The sequence below is a fragment of the Hyperolius riggenbachi genome, chromosome 8, assembly GCF_040937935.1.
Source record: "Hyperolius riggenbachi isolate aHypRig1 chromosome 8, aHypRig1.pri, whole genome shotgun sequence".
In the NCBI taxonomy this organism is placed as follows: domain Eukaryota; kingdom Metazoa; phylum Chordata; class Amphibia; order Anura; family Hyperoliidae; genus Hyperolius; species Hyperolius riggenbachi.
Window position 1 is genome coordinate 241,530,895 of NC_090653.1, and position 18,512 is coordinate 241,549,406.

The 18,512-nt window shown below is 45.2% G+C and overlaps 1 protein-coding gene across 1 annotated transcript in view; it reads right to left on the reverse strand.

Moving 5' to 3' along the window:
* The window catches only part of GOLGA2 (golgin A2), an 81,210-nt gene that overhangs the window by 18,956 nt on the left and 43,742 nt on the right, over positions 1-18,512 (reverse strand). Inside the window, exons 8-16 of the mRNA XM_068247961.1 lie at positions 16,634-16,733; positions 16,366-16,472; positions 13,533-13,591; positions 13,305-13,446; positions 11,530-11,619; positions 7,026-7,133; positions 5,117-5,204; positions 4,688-5,034; positions 2,739-2,852 (exon numbers count right to left, since the gene is read on the reverse strand). Of these exons, the coding sequence (XP_068104062.1) occupies positions 2,739-2,852; positions 4,688-5,034; positions 5,117-5,204; positions 7,026-7,133; positions 11,530-11,619; positions 13,305-13,446; positions 13,533-13,591; positions 16,366-16,472; positions 16,634-16,733 (1,155 nt within the window). The remainder of the gene's footprint in view (positions 1-2,738; positions 2,853-4,687; positions 5,035-5,116; positions 5,205-7,025; positions 7,134-11,529; positions 11,620-13,304; positions 13,447-13,532; positions 13,592-16,365; positions 16,473-16,633; positions 16,734-18,512) is intronic.

The following is an 18,512-nucleotide window of genomic DNA, read 5'->3' on the forward strand; positions in this document are numbered from 1 at the left end:
GCCCGTACACACGCCATACTAAAGGCAACGGCGGGTCCGTCATCTCCCGCTGGGCGGGCTTTCAGCAGACAGTCCGGTGTGTGTGTACAGCCTTTCGGCTGACTGATGAGGCTGTTTCTGAACGATTCGCCCGGCGGATCGCTCAGAAACAGCCTTATCAGTCTGCAGACAGACTGTACACACGCCAGAATGTCGCTGGAACGCCCGCCCAGCGGGAGGCGACGACGGACCAGTCGTTGCCTTTAGTACGGCGTGTGTACGGGCCTTAATCCTCTTGCTTTAACATACAATGTGAAAGCAGACACCACCAGCCAGATAAAGACATTCAATGCGAATCATAGTTAAATACTAGCAATAAGTCCCCGTTCACATCTAAGCTAACCACTAGTCCTAATGTACCCTATGACCGTGTTCTCACTTCCACAATCGCAGGCGTTTTGCGATTAGTGGTTATCGCCAACGCGTTACCTGCAGCGTTTTGGCAGCGATCGCAATTAGCATGTATAGACCCGACAATCACGATCACTCCCAAAACGCTACTTTGTCCAGTGATTTTTCTGCGTTAATTGCGGAAAAATCACTCCCGCAAAATGCTAGCTGTAATTGCTAGCGTTTTGCAATTTTAAGTGTGAATGGGGCACCTGAAGAAAGTTATGGAGGTGCGATACAGAACATTTCCTCTGGACTGGATATATCCAAACACACGTAAACAGAGGGGTCCATTTCCGCCCGTAACTGTCCAGTAAGGAAAAGAGCTTGTAATTTGTCACTAAAATCTATCAAATGAGAGAGCACAAAACGCAGAGGCGCCACTCAAAAGGAAAGAAGAGGGGACAGAAAGAAGAAAGGGGAGGTGAAGGAAAAGAAGCAGGAAAGTCAAATACAGCATCTCAGACATGGGCAAGTAGGAAATTTGTAATCATCAGAATCTCCCAACAAGCCCAGGTGTAGATGAACTGTTCCGTTCTATCTTGAGACAAGAGTTGCGCAATTCTATCTACCCTGTTCAATGGTCTGGTTTCCTCCAAAGAAAAAGGTTAGTAGCCCTGGCCGCATTTAACAAATGAGGTAGAATAGATTTCCTGTACCTCTTAACGAGAAGGAGCCAATATGAAAAAGGAAAAATTCCGGAGTCTTGGAGACCTTCAAGAAGGAAATCTTTTCAGTCTATTCATGGACTTGCTTCCAAAAAAGGAGCAGCTTGGGACAATGACAAAAATGTGTACCATGTCTGCTTGCATGCAGCTAGTCTTGTCAGATCTGACAATAATGTCAGAAACTAATCTGCTGCATTCTTACTCAGGGTCTATGGCTTAAAGTATTAAAGGGGAACTTCAGCCTAAACAAACATACTGTCATCAAGTTACATTAGTTATGTTAAGTAGAATAGATAGGTAATATAATCTCTTACCCACCCTGTTTTAAAAGAACAGGCAAATGTTTGTGATTCATGTGGGCTGCCATCTTTGTCATGGGGGCAGCCATGTTTTTGGTTGAAAGGAGGTGACAAGGAGTAGGAGACACAGTTCCAACTGTCCTGTGTCCTAATTACCCCTCCCAGCTGCATACACTAGGCTTCAAATGCCAAATTCAAAATGTAAAAAAAATAAAAATTGCACCAAAACAGCAAAACGAGAACAACAACATCAGAAATCCCATCATGCTTTGCACAGCATCAGGGGAAAAAGCCCGGGCAGTTTTCTTCTGTGCAGCTAAAAATGAGGCTTGTATAAGAGAAAAAAAGTTCTGATGCTGTGAAACTGTTAAAGAAACACCAGGCCTTTTCAGTGCTGCTGAATAGATTTTTAGTCCGGAGGTTCACTTTAAGCCCAAGATACACGATACGATTCTTTGTACGATTCGATTACGATTCTATTTACGATTCTATTAAATCAGACATGTCCGATCGGGATTCAATTCAGTTCGATTTGCAATTGTAAAACAATGGCAAATCGAATTGCATTGAATCCCGATCGGACATGTCGGATTTAATAGAATCGTAAATAGAATCGTAATCGATTCATATAAAGAATCGTATCGTGTAGACTGGGCTTTAGAGGCAGATGGATCAGCAGGATAGCCAGGGAACTTGTATTGTTTAAATGGTAATAAATATGGCAGTCTCCATATCCCTCTCGTCTCAGTTATCCTAAAACCTTCCTGGCGGTAACCCCGGGGTAAGCCGCGCAGGAGGTTTTCTCAGGTCCTGCTGGGCCGATTTGCGCAATTTTTTTTTGCTGCACGCAGCTAGCACTTTGCTAGCTGCGTGAGCACACCGATCGCCACCGCCCCGATTCGCCGCGCCGCAGAGCCCCCCCCCCAGACCCCGTGCGCTGCCTGGCATATCAGCGCCAGGCAGCGCTGAGGGTTGGATCGGGACTCCCTTAGACGTCACGACGTCGGTGACGTCATCCCGCCCCGTCGGCCATGGCGACGGGAGAAGCCCTCCAGGAAATCCCGTTCTTTGAACGGGATTTCCTGATCACCAGAAGCGATCGAAGAGGGTAGGGGGATGCCGCTGCTCAGCGGCTATCCTGTAGCGAGCCCTAGGCTCGCTACATTATTTAAAAAAAACAAAAAAAAAAAAACGGCTGCGCTGCCCCCTGGCGGTTTTTAATAGACCGCCAGGAGGGTTAAGTGATTTTGTTTGGCCGCACCCTCCAGTTTTCCTTCCTGAAGTGTGCTCATTTGGTAGGATGGGTATCATCATATGCAGTGACAACTGGCAGTGAGCTTACCTGCTCCTTGAAATCCCCCAGGGTTTCCTGTAACTGGCCCAGCTTCTTGGCCAGCTCCTTCTTCACATGTTGCTCACTCTGCAGACCATTTGTCAGTTCCAGGTTCTCATTTGTCTGCAAAAAGGGCAATAGTTACAAAAATGCATTATTAATTTTAAAAGGACTGTTGAAGTGAAATGAGAAACTACAGGGTTGATTTATCATTAAAAAAAAGAAAAAACTACCAGTATAGCTGCACCATTGAGATTAATGTTTAATACATGTAAATACTAGTCATACAATAGTATATGCCACCGAGGTGGCATCAGTTGCATATACCTTTGTATAACTAGTATTTACATTTAACAATCTCAAGGGTGCAGCTATACTGGTTGTGTTTATCTTTATGTTATTAATTACCTGTGCTAGCACCTGGGTAACTATTCCCTAATATTTTCAATAGTATAATATACTATTATACTGTATATTCTGACGTATAAGACTACTTTTTAACCCCTGAAAATCTTCTGAGAAGTCAGGGGTCGCCTTATACGCCGGGTGTCATTGATGCTGGGTGATAAACCCTCTACTGTTACCGACTCTCAGATCTCACTGCTGAGGACTGTAGTGAAGCGGCGCAGGCACACATGAGCGAGATCTGAGAGGCGGAGAAGGCTGTAAAGAGGATACAAGGGTGGTCCAGAAGGGTGAAAGAGTCGTGTTTTATGGACACAGCGCAATCTTCTATACTGCTCTGATAAACCGGGAGATAGGGAGAGTTGACCAATCCAACTAGTCATTCACCTGTATACTGTTATATACTGGGTACTACATACAGTACCAGTATCTGTTCATACAGATTTTTTATTTTTATTTGGTGTGCATTGGAAGAGGGGTAGTCTTATACGGTGAGTATATACCAAACTTTATATTTTAACTGGAAAAGTTGGGGGAAGGGGGGGGGGGGGGGGAGTGTCTTAAACGCCGGAAGGTACTTATGATTTACACTAATCGACTGAATTTGTTTTTAAGATTTTTACATTGTCTGGTTTTGAGTTTAAATGGGTGTATATAGTTAAAAGCACATAGATAAAAGCACGTGGATAGTGCCTACATTCCCTGCACTTCTCTATAGCATGCTGCTCTCTTTGCAATAACTGGTGTGCATTAAAGGGATCTTAGAAGCTCCTGATTTCAAATATCTGAAAGGGCTGCCATGTTTGAGAAGTTAACCCCCTGCTCCCTTTCCACTGCCATTATCCAGGGTTAGTGTGCAGTTCATCAAGTGTGACTTATCTGTTTGAAGCACAGTATCCTCCCCAATCTCCCTAATGCTGAATGCGTTTGTTTGATCTCAGCTTCTGGGCAATTAAGTCTAATTAGAAGAATCCTTATCGGCCTTCCATTTTCTGTGGCTTGCTGTCTGTTTGCAGATGGAGGAAGTAAAAGAAAACTGCCTGTAATTAACCCTTAAATGAAAAAAAGATGAGGTAAAACTAACTTTTTTTGTTAATGAGCTACATTTTTAGCATGCATTTCTTTTGTGCTGTTGGGAGCTAAAAATGATGCTCAGTTCCCTTTAAAGTGGACCTGAACTCAGAGCGTCCTCTCTGCTCTAAAAGATATGCAACAGCATAATAACCTTTAAACAAAAAATATTTCTTTGTTACAGCTGACATAAATCCTAAAATAAATCTGCACTGCAATCTTCCCGATTCATGGAAGCATATAAGCAGACATATTGTTAACAGCCTGTGCTTTCAAAGAAGCGTATCTGTAATGTCTGCCATTGGCAGTCATGTGACAGGGGAGAGATCAAATTACAAATTGTGATTAGATACAAATAAGGGGGAATTTAACAAGCTAAACTCTCTAAATACATACAGGGTGCATGTCTATGTATTCCTTCTGTCCTTTGCAAGAGTTCAGGTACACTTTAAGCAGACAGTCAGCATGTGGTAAAGTCTTACCAGCTTGACAAATCCATTCTGGAGCTCAGCCAGGTGTTCTTTCAGCTGCCTGTTCTGGGTCAGAGCCCGGCTGATGGTGGCTTTGTCGCTCTGCATGTTTTCCAGGATCTGCTGCTTGTCTACATTGTCCTCGCTCTGCCGCTGTATCGCCTTCTCCAGTTCCAGCAGGCGTTCCTCCTGTTCCTGGTTAAGGCGGCTGAGCTGGCTGTTGTCCTGTACCTGGGCCTGGTACCTGGCCTGCAGCTCCTGGAAATCTTGCAGTAACTTCTCCACCTCCCTCTGTAGAGCCTGTTCTGCTTCAGAGGGGCCCTGCTGTGTGGGAAGCTCCGTATCAGTCGGCTCTGCTGCTGTATGGAGGTAAATGCAGATCATTCAAGCCATGTGTATAATGCAAGTCAGAAAACTTCAATGCAGCACGCTGCCATGTACCTGATGCCAGTAGCAGCTCCGTCACTCTGGTCTCCAGCTGCTCCACTTGTAGACGAGAGCTGTCCTTATCCTGCATGAGGATTTGTATCTGGCAATAAAGAATATATATAGTGCAGCTGATCAAAAGGCTTACAGCAGAAGAAAACAAGCAAAGAGGAAGACGAGACAAATACTGTGTGTTATTAAATAGGAAGAAAATGGGGGATGCAGGGGTAAAGCTATACTTGCATTTTTATCACGAGACTGTAGTGACTGTGCCAAGTAAGTCTACTTTATATACAAGTGTCCCACATTGCTGGCAATAAATTCTTCAGCAATCCACCAAGACAGACAATCCTCAGATGGCCGCTATCTGATTTTGCTGTGCGTGTAGCAAAATTCCACCTGCGACAAGCAGCCTATCTGCACATCGCTCAGGGTAAACTATCACAGAACATGGCTGTGGGTGACATTCATCCAGGGCCTGTATTTAACTTTATGCAGTTTTAAAGTGGATCCAAGAGTACTTAAGTGGTGTAAAATGGCCACTGTCAGGATCCCTACTGGTATAAAGATTAGTATCAGCTTCGCCTTCTTAACATGAAACGGTGTTCAGTTCATCTATTTAGGAAGTGAGACTCGGACTGGAGTTATAAATTGGTCACGCCCCTTAGCTCCCTCACAAAGCTGCTCCCACTGGCCATCTGTCACCATCTCTAGTCATGTAATAATGGGATGCAGGAGGCGCCCCAATGAATCTTTCCTCAAAAAAAGGGGTAGCTCATAAAAACCATAAAGCCTTAAAGAGACTCCGTAACAAAAATTGCATCCTGTTTATCTTCCTACAAGTTCCAAAAGCTATTCTAATGTGTTCTGGCTTACTGCAGCACTTTGTACTATCACAGTCTCTGTAATAAATCAATGCATCTTTCCCTTGTCAGACTTGTCAGCCTGTGTCTGGAAGGCTGCCAAGTTCTTCAGTGTTGTGGTTCTGCTATGAACTCCCCCTTCCAGGCCCCTCTATGCACACTGCCTGTGTATTATTTAGATTAGGGCAGCTTCTCTCTTCTCTCTTATCTTTTACAAGCTGGATAAATCCTCCTCTGAGCTGGCTGGGCTTTCACATACTGAAGAATTACAGACAAGGGCAAAGCTGTTTGCAGGAAGAAAAGAGCAGCCTGAAACTTCAGTGCATGAGAACTGCAGGGGTAAAGAAACACACAAATGATCTCTTGAGATTCAAAAGGAATGCTGTATACAGCCTGCTTGTGTATGGATGTATTTTCTATGTGTGGACATACTGTACATCAACCTACTTCCTGTTTTGGTGGCCATTTTGTTTGTTTATAAACAAACTTTTTAAAACTGTTTTTAACCACTTAATGCGGCGAGGAGCGGCGAAATTGTGACAGAGGGTAATAGGAGATGTCCCCTAACGCACTGGTATGTTTACTTTTGTGCGATTTTAACAATACAGATTCTCTTTAATAGGGTAAATAAGTGAATTTATTGAACACTTTAAAAAGACAATGCGTTTTGCGCATCTCCACCTGCGTCCTCAGGTCAAGTAGTACGTGTCTTTGAAAAAGGACTTTGTGGCTAGAACCACCTCCATCATCCCTAGATTTTCCACAACCGCCCCACTTTTTTTGGGGGGGGAGGGGGGGCCTGGACACTGTCTCTTTGTTGGTAAGTCTTTTGGCTTTGCCATGTGCTAAAAATTGGCCACAGCCATTTCAAATGTACGCAATAACTTCTATAGTGTCCATTCCAACTCTTGTACCAGAAGCAATGCATCTATCCTAGACAGTGGACAGAACTCTGCAAATCATTTTATCTATCCTTTACTTTTGGAATACAGAACATCGAGCAATGTAAAACTCCAGATGAGAAGGAAGAGAAGCCAGGAAGAACCTCCTTTGATGCTGACCTGCTCAGACAGCTGATGGACTCTCTCCTGCCAGACAGCTCCTTCCTCTTTCAGTTTCTCTACATACTGGTCTCTTTCCACCATCAGTTGCTGAAGGGAATTTGACATCTACATGAGAAAGGAAAAATGTCAGATAAATTACTGCACTGTAATGTAGTAACTGAGCTGAACAATGCATTATGAGACCTCAACAAGGCTCAGATTTATAACTTCAATAAAAAAAAAATATTTATGGAACTTTATCAGGAAGCTTAGGACATCAGGCAACTAAAGCTATTCCATAGACAGTATGCCAGAGTTTATTGCTCCCTTGCTGTAGTCCTCTACAGCCTGGTTCATACGCAACTTGCCCCGGAAAATCCTCAAGTCAGGCCCAGTCGGCACAAATGCAGTCCGTGTGCGTGTGGCCGTGCATGCACAGATGGCCCCAGACCAGAGGATTTTTTGGGGCTAATTGCAGAAGAACGAGGAGGTGGCAGAGGATGGTGAGGGAGCGATAAGCCTGGAGGGGGCTGGAGGAAACCCCGGGTAAGTATATTTTTTCTTTTAACCTCCCTGACTGTATGATTTTTTCCAGATTTTAGGGTCTTTTCAGCATGTTTCAGACCCTAAAATCAGGAAAAAAATGATGCTGTCAGAAAGCCAGCAGCCGCCCCTGCACTTACCTCCCTGGGCTCCAGCGCTGCAATTTCCCCTCAATCCTTCGGTTGGCGCTGAAACTCTGTAGTGAGATCACCGACGGCAATCTCTCCAGAGAGATTCAGAGCCTCAGAGGACAGGAAGCAGAATGGCTACCAACATCTGGATTCCCCGAGAGGTGAGTAAAAACGCCTGCTGCGTACTACACTCTGCATAGAGCTCCCGGCATAGCTTGGGCTTACCGCCAAAGAGGTTAAAAAAAATGCTTTTTCACTTGGCCATGAGGTTCATGTAATGGTCATTGCATATTAGGAGGCAAACTTGAGGCTCTTGAAGTAAAGATTCTACGAGTCGACGATTTACCGTGTTGCAAACAGTCACCTTGCATGGAGGCGCTAAGAGCTAGCTGCATATATAAGCATAGCTTTGGTCATTGGGACAAGTCTTGTTCCTCTTCACCACATTATCCAATGACAGTGAAACTCTTATTGTAACAAAGGCACAGCTCTGTGCATTCTTGGGAAATAATGTAATGTGCATATGCAATACACCATTATTTCATAAGCTCCAATGGACTGTTATGGGGGTATTAAAGTTTACAGCCTGTTAATGGATTAGTACAAGGGTGGGAAAATGAGTAACAAGCTTGTGCTTTGTGTACACCTGTGGTAAGATGGGAAGTTTGTTCTCAACAGAGTAGATTAGAAACTTGAAAAGGAGCATTTTCCGCATTGTCTGTTTTGGAAATTAACGGCTGGGTGTAAATTGAAATAAGGTTTTTTTTTTATGATATTGATTCATAAAGTCTTGCAGAGGACGGATTTATTTGTAGCAATTGTTCAATGAAAGTGGAGTTTCTGCCCCCTTAAGGACCAGAGACCGACGGTACCATAAACGGCAGAATACCAATGAATCGTTGAACATTCCCTGCCCTCCATGCTGCACGCCACCTCTTATGACAACAGAGCTCTGTAACCTGGTCAGGAGCAGTTTTCATTGATTGGCTCCTGACCGTGTGATCAATGTAAGCCAATGGCAATTGCTTACATTGATTAGAGTCAGGAGCCAATGAAATCAGCTTCTGACCTGCTTACAGGGCTCTGATGTCAGAGACGGCAGGGCAAGTGAGCTGCGGCTGGCAGAGAGCAATGCGATCGGCAGAGGCAACGATAGCAGCGGAAACGCGCGGTGGCGGTTCGCTGAAATCTACGCCCTGGCAGCCACAACCGCATTAAAACAGGACTTCAACTAGCATCATCCTTTAACTGGTTAAAGGGAACCCAAACTGAGAGGGATATGGATGTTTCCTTTTAAACAATACCAGTTTTCTGACAGTCCTGCTGATCTCCTTGGCTGCAGTAGTGGCTGAATCACACACCTGAAACAAGCATGCAGCTAATCCAGTCTGACTTCAGTCAGAGCACCTGATCTGCATGCTTGTAGAGGGGCAGTGGCTAAGTATTATGCTGGGGATACACGGTACGTTTCTGTACCGTGTATCGAGCAGCTGATCCGGCCAGCTGATCATATTCAGCCGGCCGGATCATGCCCCTCGACCTGCGCCCGCTCGATTCCCGCCGGCGGACAATGGCAGGGAATCGAAGAGGGGTAATAAGGACTGCCGGCGGGGACCGATCCGCGCGGACGATTGGGGACGCGGCTGGGGTCGATCCGGCGGCTAATCGAGCCGCCGGTCGACCCGTGTATCCCCAGCATTAGAGACACAGGATCGACAGGAGAGTCAGGCAACAGGTATCATTTTAAAAGGAAAAATACATATCCTCAATTTACCGGTAGGTTCTATTTAAAGAGTAACTGTCAGGCTGCAGAAGCTAATTTAAACCTCTATTCTCCTGTGTTAAACAGTTTAGAAGGAAGCTCAAAAGCCATTAGTGAAGATAAACATTTCAGTTACCTTTGATGTGTGCTTATCTTAAAGTCTGTTATAGACCCATAAAGACGCAAGCCGCAGCTAAACTGCAAAGCATTCTGGGGCCCTCCCCTCGGCTGCTAATGAGACGGTACAGCAGCTTGTGTAATCAGTCCAGAGCGTAGCACTGATAAATCTCCAGGCAGACTACACTGCAGGAGTCAGCTATTGTTCCTAGCCACATGGCTCATTAATATTCACTGCACACCGTGTTGTTCAAGAACGAGCTTATCTGTGATCAGAAGCAGGCAGGACATGAGGACACATTTGGCTTCACAAACATGGAGCCTGCCATGAGCTGTCAGGAGCATCTATCTCTGCATATACTATATACAAATTCTGTGAAATCCAAACGTGGACAGTGAAATGCATATGTAATGTAAGTACAGCCAATCTTTAGCTACTGATATATGTGTTTATTTTCTCTGAGACCCTATACCTAACAGCTCCTCTTTAAAGAACCCAAGCTGAAGCTCAGATTCAGAAACAAATACTTGGCTAAGGAGAGGGAAGCCTCTGCATTCCCTTCATGCTTCCCTCGCTGCCCTCCACCGCTTGTCAGGACCCTCTTGCTGATCGGCATCATGCTCCTGTGCAGGGATGGGCTTTAGAGTATTGAGCTACTCGAATTTGAAATTAAAATGAGGCTCGATTGCCTCCGGTGTGACCAGGGGAGACGCCACTCGCACACGACCAATGGGACGCATTCCATGACTCACTACCACACTTTCTCCTTCAAGCCAGAAGAAGGAAGTGCGGTAGTGAGTCGCGCAATGCATCGCATAGGTCGCGTGAGTGAAGTGCGATGCATAGAAGCCGACTGACTTCTGGGTAAGTAACCCCTCGTCTTCCGTGGTCTCACCCGAGGCAATCAAGCCTCATTTTAATTTTGAATTTGAGTAGTTCAATACTCGAACGCCCATCCCTGCTCCTATGCTGGCACAAGTGTGGCCGCACCTGCACAACAGCACAGAGCCGCTCATGCACTAACAATTGCTGGTCAATCTTTGGATGGTTTGCGCTCAGCGATGGCGGACGCAGAGGGAAGCCTCATTAGTATCCAGAGGCTCCCCTCTCCTCAAGTATTTGATTTTGTACCAGAGCTTTGGCTACACTTTGAAGGGGCACTATAGCGAAAAATTGTAAAATGTAAAATATGTGCAAACAGACAAATAAGAAGTACATTTTTTTGCAGAGCAAAATGAGCCATAAATTACTTTTCTCCTATGTTGCTATCACTTAACAGTAGGTAGTAGAAATCTGACAGAAGCGGCAGGTTTTGGACTAGTCCATCTCTTCATAGGGGATTCTCAGCAAGGTTTTTATTCTGTTTAAAGATATTCCCTAAAAAGTATTTAAACAATGATGCTGGCCAGCTTCCCTGCTCGCTACACAGTGTTTTGGCAGTTGGACAGAGCGACTGCCATTCACTACGTGATTTTGAAGATCAATAAATCCCTGAGAATCCCCTATGAAGAGATGGACTAGTCCAAAACTTGTCGCTTGTGTCAGATTTCTACTACCTACTGTAAGTGACAGCAACATAGGAGAAAAGTAATTTATGGCTCATTTTACTATGGAGAAAACATACTTCTTGTTTATGTTTGCACATATTTTAAATTTTACACTTTAATAAAGGTAAAAATTGTCAGACTGAAATGCATTCTCAATCCCACATGTGCCTTCCAGTAACATTTCAGCAGTCAAACCAAACATATCAAACACTCCTAATGGCAGCCTGATGTAAAAAATATATACTCATTCCTATGTAACGACAGGCACAGCACACTCGCTATCTTAGGTGAATTTAGAAGGAAGTCCTCCCTCCCTCCCTGCATTCTGCTGCCGCAAGGCAGAGGTAACTGACCAGAATAACCCACACCTGCACAGTGTCACTGTTAGCATTCATGAGCTACTACAGTCAGAGCATGTTACCTGTGTTAGCTGAGCAGCCAGCTGATCTCGCTCTTCCAGGGCCATCAGAAGCTGCTGATTTGAATCAGGTGCTCCTGTCTGATTAGAGAACTAGAACAGGGAAAAAAATAGAACATAAATAGGCAGTAAAGAAACCAATGGTTAATCACTGTTGGAGTTGTTAGAAGGGAAAACTAATCATGATGATCAAATGCAAAGAAAACAAACCCCACACAAGTAGTAAAGGTTTTCCCTGCACATAGAGGATACACAAAGCTTCATTTTCACCTCCGCTATCAGAAAACAGCAGACTCTTTGCAGATGAAATATGGTGGTGACAACTATTAAAGCTAAATGGTACGTCCGAGCAAAAGCATGAGGATACAGCACCAGCACTTGGCTACACCACCTACCGTATTTTTACGCCGTATAAGACGCACCTAGGTTTAGAGGCCAAAAACCGGGGGGGGGGGGGGGGGGGGGGGGGGGAAATGTATAAACTAAACCTGGTGCGTCCATATTTCAGGAGCATCTTGTACATGACCTGCCCCAAATGGTGTCCTCCTGTGTACCCATGTGTCCTTATGTCCTACGCTGCAGCTTTGATTTCACTGCAAGATTTGATTGGTCCATTTACAATAGATTTTTATAATTTTCATAAATATAATGAGCAGAATTCTCAATTTCAAATTTATTTGTACCCCTATGACATCCCTACTGACTAATGTGGACTTTGGTACAAGTAGATTTGGGCAAGACATTTCATAAAAAAAACACAAACACAGCTGGCACTGACGTGTATGTAGCGTTTTAAAAAATAGCTGCCAGTCTAAGGGTTAAATTATCTGACAAACCTCAATACATCTGTGGTCTACTGTGTATATGGACCCTGACAAACAACCTCTTACTGTTGGGCCCCAAGTTGTAGACCCTTGTACGATATGAATTTGGACAACTGTTACAGGGCTTAACTAGAACTGCCTCCATCCTTCGGAGTTCTCTTCCAATTTCCCATAAGACTTTCCCCCTCCTTCAAAACCTTCAAACAAGCCCTCAAAACTAACATCTTCAAGGAGACCTACCCCACCTCAACGTTGCCCTAACTCTCTCTGCAGAGAACCTCTCCTTGCAGCCCCCCCCCCCCCCCTCCTTTTGTGTCACTACCCCCCCCCCCCCCCCCAATTGTAATACTTTGGCTGGGCTCTCCATCCTTGTGCATAATCTTGATTTTGCACTCTACCCACAAAACAATGTGAACTTGTATTATTGGGACTACTACTCCAGTGTATAATTTGGCATTGCGCATCTTATTGCTTATTACCTGTATTGTGTTGTCGTTCATCCCGGTTATCATTGTAACCAGGGCGTAGCTAGAGAGGATCAGCCCCTTTAAAAACGCATGCTCTTTTTGGAGCTTTAGTTTTACCTTGACTTTCATTGTAATGCATAATGCAAGCGTCGCACGATTAAAAGCTCCAGGAAACTTTGAACCGCAATGCAAAAAAATAAAAACATTTTTTTTAAAAAATGCGTTAGATGTGAAAGGTAAAATGAAAGTCTAAGGGCTTTCCATTTTACCCTAGACAAAACGCAAAATGATCCCTGATGTGAAAGGGGCCTTAACCCTTGTTGTGCTTATTATCATAAATTACTACTTTTTTCATATAAATGAAGTACAAGTGTACTACAAGTGTCCACTAATCCTACGTCTAAGCCCTGAGCACAGTTGTGCGGATTTCTCCCTTTTCTAGGCTAAGGGTTAAAGATTTTTAGAAGCATCCCAGGATTCTCCTTACCTGCTGGATCATGAGTTCTGCCATTTCAAGTTTCTTGTGCAGATCTCCGAGCTCCAGCTTCATGGCGGCGTTCTCTGAAAGGAGCACGTTCAGCTTCTCCGACAGCTCAGAGTTCTGCTGCTTCAGTTCTTCATTACTTTTACTGCACAAGAGGAATAAAGACAAGCATGAGGCGTCTGACCTCTCCCAATCCCAACTTCTAACGCTGGAGGGAGAGAGAAGACTGACCTATTCTTCAAAGAATCCAGCCGGAGGTTGTCACGCTCTTTCTCCAGTTCTTTATTAAGCTGTGAATCAAAAGCAAATAGTGAGGAAAAAAATGCCAAGGATGAATTGATGCCAACAAGCAGACTACTAAAGAATCCGACATCAAAGCTGCACTGCTGTGTGTGAGCGATGCTGAAGTGCATGTACAGTTTGGTAGGTTTATTGCCACATCCAGCGGGCAGGTTACAGAATAGGAGAAATGCCTATCAGTTTCGATTGAATAAAATCCATGTACAGTCAATATTGCCCTTAAAAGGAAACCTAAGACTAATCAAAGTGCTGCATTGAGGCTAGGTCCACATTTGTCCGCTTGAAGATTGGATCTGTTTCAAATGGATCAATTTTTCTAATTTTTCTTCCCCTCTCCCGCTTTTTCCCCACAAGTGTCACTTTTTCAGCATATGTTTCCAGTCCTGGCCGTGGGGAGGCGAGGTGGGTGTACTGGAAGGGAAGCAACCAGGATGGGGGTGACAACGCCCCTCCATGTGTACCCCATCTCCGCTCCCCCTCCAGCTATATGTGCAAATGTTGTAATTAAATGTAAAGTATGCAGCTAGCGGGTAAGCTTACCTTCCTCCCTTGCATTCCACCGCTCGCCGCTTGACTTCCTGCAATACCGCCCTCTATACTTCGGAGGGCGGCATTGCAGGAATTGACGCGGCGAGCGGAGGAAGAAAGATAGATAAGCTTCCCCGTTTGCTGCATACATTACATTTAATTACAACATTTGTGCAAATAGTTGGGAGAGCGGGGATGGGGGACCAAGGTGAAGGGGGTGACCCCTCCCCACCCACAGGCTGGGACACAGAAAACTAATCAGTTTCTGTGTCCAAAGTTGCCTGTGTAGAAGGGGATCAGTTTTCCTATTGATTTTCAATACTCCTCCGTGTATCCGGAGTCCGTGAAAATCCTGCAAATCCAGACCATCTGTTCAGGTTTTCAACACGGATCCCCCTGAACGCAGACGGATCCTTTTTCAGTTAAGAGGGCTGCTATTTTTAACATTGGTATCCGTGGCTCCATTTTTGATCCGGGCCAAAAAACTAAGCCACGGATAAGTTTGTAAAATAAGTGTGAACCTTCTTTTATACTTACCTGGGGTTTCGGACAGCAGGATCAGAAAGCTCCCAGCAATGGCAGCGTGTGTGGCCTGGCCACACATGTGCAGTACGGCACAACTGGGCTAGGTGAAGGAAGAGACTAGGCTGGTCAGTGGAGGCCTGGAGCAGCCCAGGAGGATGGCAAGAGAGCCTACAGTCCACAGGGGACTGGAGAAAGCCCCAGGTAAGTGTAAATGCAGCACTTTGCTTAATATCAGGTACACTTTAACAATTGTAACGCGATCAGTAAGGCCGCATTGCAGGGAATGAACACTGTGCAGAAATGCTGCTTGGTTATAGCTGAACAGCATGCATTATCAATAGAGAGGGGAGTAAGGACAGCGGGGTAGCATATGAGCAATCAGCATCTGCATAAATAAGTGTACCAAGAGCTCGTTGCTCCCTCCTCATTGAGAGATCTGACAAATTATTGCCTTGGCTGAGGGTTATCCAGCGTATGTACGAGACTTTATCCAGAACTGTGCATGCTCCCTTATGCAAATATTGCCTCAACTGCATTATCCAGTAGATGCAGCACAGAAGATCTAATGCAGTGCCCGATTGTGCTGCCTAAAATTCATGCTGCCCCGCATGCGCAGTACGATCACATACAGCATGAATTCCTATTCTCTCATGCTGCCGGTGATATTTCCCCAGCTACGCATCCTACACTCCATGGACATGGACCTCTGTGTCACATTGCAGCCCCCAAACCCTGCTGGTTCCCAAGATAAATTTGTTTACTCAGTGGGGTTTGGGGGCTGCAATATGGCAGAGATAGTTTGGGGTCCCCACCATACCTTCAAAATTTGGAGAGTGTAGGAGGCGTGGCTGGGAAGGTAATTGGGGAAATTTGTTTAAAGAGACTCTAACATCAAAAAGATCCCCTGGGGGGTACTCCCCTCGGGTGGGGGAAGCCTCGGGATCCTAATGAGGCTTCCCACGCCGTCCTCTGTCCCACGGGGGTCTCCCTGCAGCCCTCTGAACAGCCGGCGACAGACCCGACTGTAATTTCAATATTTACCTTTGCTGGCTCCAGCGGGGGCGCTGTGGCAGCTTTCGGCTCGGAACTAGACGGAAATACCCGATCTCCGTCGGGTCCGCTCTACTGCGCAGGCGCCGGAGACTTGCGCCTGCGCAGTAGAGCAGTCCCGACGACGATCGGGTATTTCCGCCTACTTCGGAGCAGACAGCCACCAGAGCGCCTGCCCAGGAGCCGGGAAGGTAAATATTTACGTCGCCGCTGTATGGAGGGCTGCAGCGAGACCCCTGAGGGACGGAGGACGGCGTGGGAAGCCTCATTAGGATCCTGAGGCTTCCCCCACCCGAGGTGTGTACCCCCCAGGGGACAGTTTGATGTTACAGTTCCTCTTTAAAGTGCGCACTGGGCATGCGTATTACTTAGTGAGGAAGCCAACGCTAGGGTAGCACGATCAGAATCAGCAAAGCTGTGATGTGGCTACGGCCCAACGTTTCAGGCCTCTGCCCTTGCTCATGCCACACAGACTCAGCAGAATCCCACTAGGGCCAGGAGGCACTACTGAGGTTCTAAGGCCGCTTAATATGCCGTCTTATCACTTATTAGCACAACTGCGGCCTATAGGAATTGCTCTGAATAAGCGAAAACAAGAATTCTGAGAATACAGTATTTCTGTACAGATATATGAAGAGTTTTATCATGAATTAGTTATTACCTTTTCTAGTTGCTTTTGCTGAGCGGAGAGTGAGGACAGCGTCCGTTCCAGCTCCGTTACCCTCTGTCGGGTGGACTGTAACCGCATGACCAGATCCTCCACCTCCGCTGTTACAAGAGAAAAGTAATCAGACTCAAAACTCCCAGGTTCCCCGAGAGACATACAGCACACTATTTTTTTTACAATACGTGGTCACACAAATGTAATGACAGTCAATAATGGATAGTAATGAGTGTCAATGCAATGCTCATTTTTCAAGTTTGCATACTAATTTTATACAGTCTGGCAGTTACAGGCAACAGTAGTCCAATTCGGTAGCTGGGGAGACTTGCAAAGGTTTGCCTGGAGGTCTCTTCCCAGCATAATACCTATGGGAGTGTCAATGGTGTCGTGAATTAAAGCAAACCTGTGGTTTTAAATTAAACAAAAATCAAAAAAATCCGATACTTACCCCGGGAGGGGGAAGCCTCTGGATCCTAATAAGGCTTTCCTCGTCCTCCTACATTACATAAAGCATTTGCAGCTTTCCGATCGGGCTTCATGGGAAATAGCAGAGCCCCATGTGGTCCGCTGTATTGCGCAGGCACCTGCTATTTCCACTGGGGCCCATCAGAAAGCCGACTCCTGACAAGTGAAACTTTGGGGGTCCCAGCAGGGGGAAGGCTCTTTAGGATCAAGAGGCTTCCTATTCCCGAGGTACCGTAAGGGCCCATTCACACTAGAAATCACTAAACGCAATCACTGAGCAATTTTCAGGCGTTTTCCAGCGTTTTTTCCTAGCGATTTTCCAGCATTTTTTTCACTGTACAGAAAGTGTTTTTTCGGGGCTAGTTCAGCGATTAGCGTTTTGTAATTTCTAGTTCAAGAAGTAGGAGGTGTGCCTGCAAAAGTGTTTAGGAATGTTTTCCTTTGATTTGATTGGCTGAGTGGATGCTGCAACATTCCTATTGGCTGCTGAAGCTAGTCTGTCTGCAATAAAAGGCAAAGCAAAGCTGCAGTGTTTGTGGGATGTAGAGGAGAGCAGAGAGAGGAGCAAAGACAGAGAGAAGAGATTTGGCGAGAGAGAGACAAGATGACACCTGAGCTGGTTTTCCTGCTTTGCCTGGCAGCTTTGTAATATCCCCCTAGGGGCACTTTTATCACTACAGGTACACTTTAAAAACATTTGAATGAGCGCTCCTAAATTCAAATGGGGGACATTTTATTATTGAGAAAGCTAATCGCATAAAGTGTCACTGTATTCCTATGTTCAATATATTTTTAATACCTATTAGCAGCTGTGTGTTCACAATTGTGGAATCATTAGCATGTCTGTGGCCACCTCTAGCGGACAGACTGGTTCTATACAGCTACTGAAAACATGCTTCCATCCAGTCTCACAGATGAACTACTTTGTCAAATGAAGTGTCAGCACTGTGTACTTTCCATGCATGACCGGGACTAAGCTTCACAGTGAACTGTTTTCCCAGGCTCTGTAATTTCTGCAGCCTTACTGGAAAATAATGCTCACATATCTGGGGTAATGCTGTAATGCTTAATAAGGTTATAGAAACCGAGAGCCCAATATAGTGTAGTATGTTCAGCATAAAATTAGTAAATATAATCAATGAGAAGAATATACTCACAAACGTGGGTTACCACACAGGCAACCACTGTATAGGCAGGTGAGGAGATTAGACCTGCCCTTACTCAGGATTAAGAAGTCGCTCTCTGTAGATCAGAAAAGGGGTAGATCACCCCTCCACCAGGGGTGGACACGGTACAGCAAACGGGGAACCGAGGCGCCAGCAGGGTAAAAGTGGATAAAACCTTTAAAATTTGCTTGGAGGAAGCGGTGGACTTCCCTCCATAAAGCAGACCCGAAATACTGTCTGTATAATAGTAATCACATTTATTATATAGTACCCCAAAAGTGAAACGTGTTTCGCAGGCCACGCCTGCCTCATCAGGCAACAAACGTTAGGACAAACAGAATTTCAGCAGTAGCAGCACCTCAGTCTGAGGTTTGCGGTAATGCTTAATGCTGACCATACACTTATAAAGATAAAACAGGTAAACGAGCGATCTTCTTCTAACGATTGTACACCTTTGTGCATCAATAGGTATTAGACCAGATTTCAGCTGTACTCGCAACAAAATAAGGAACA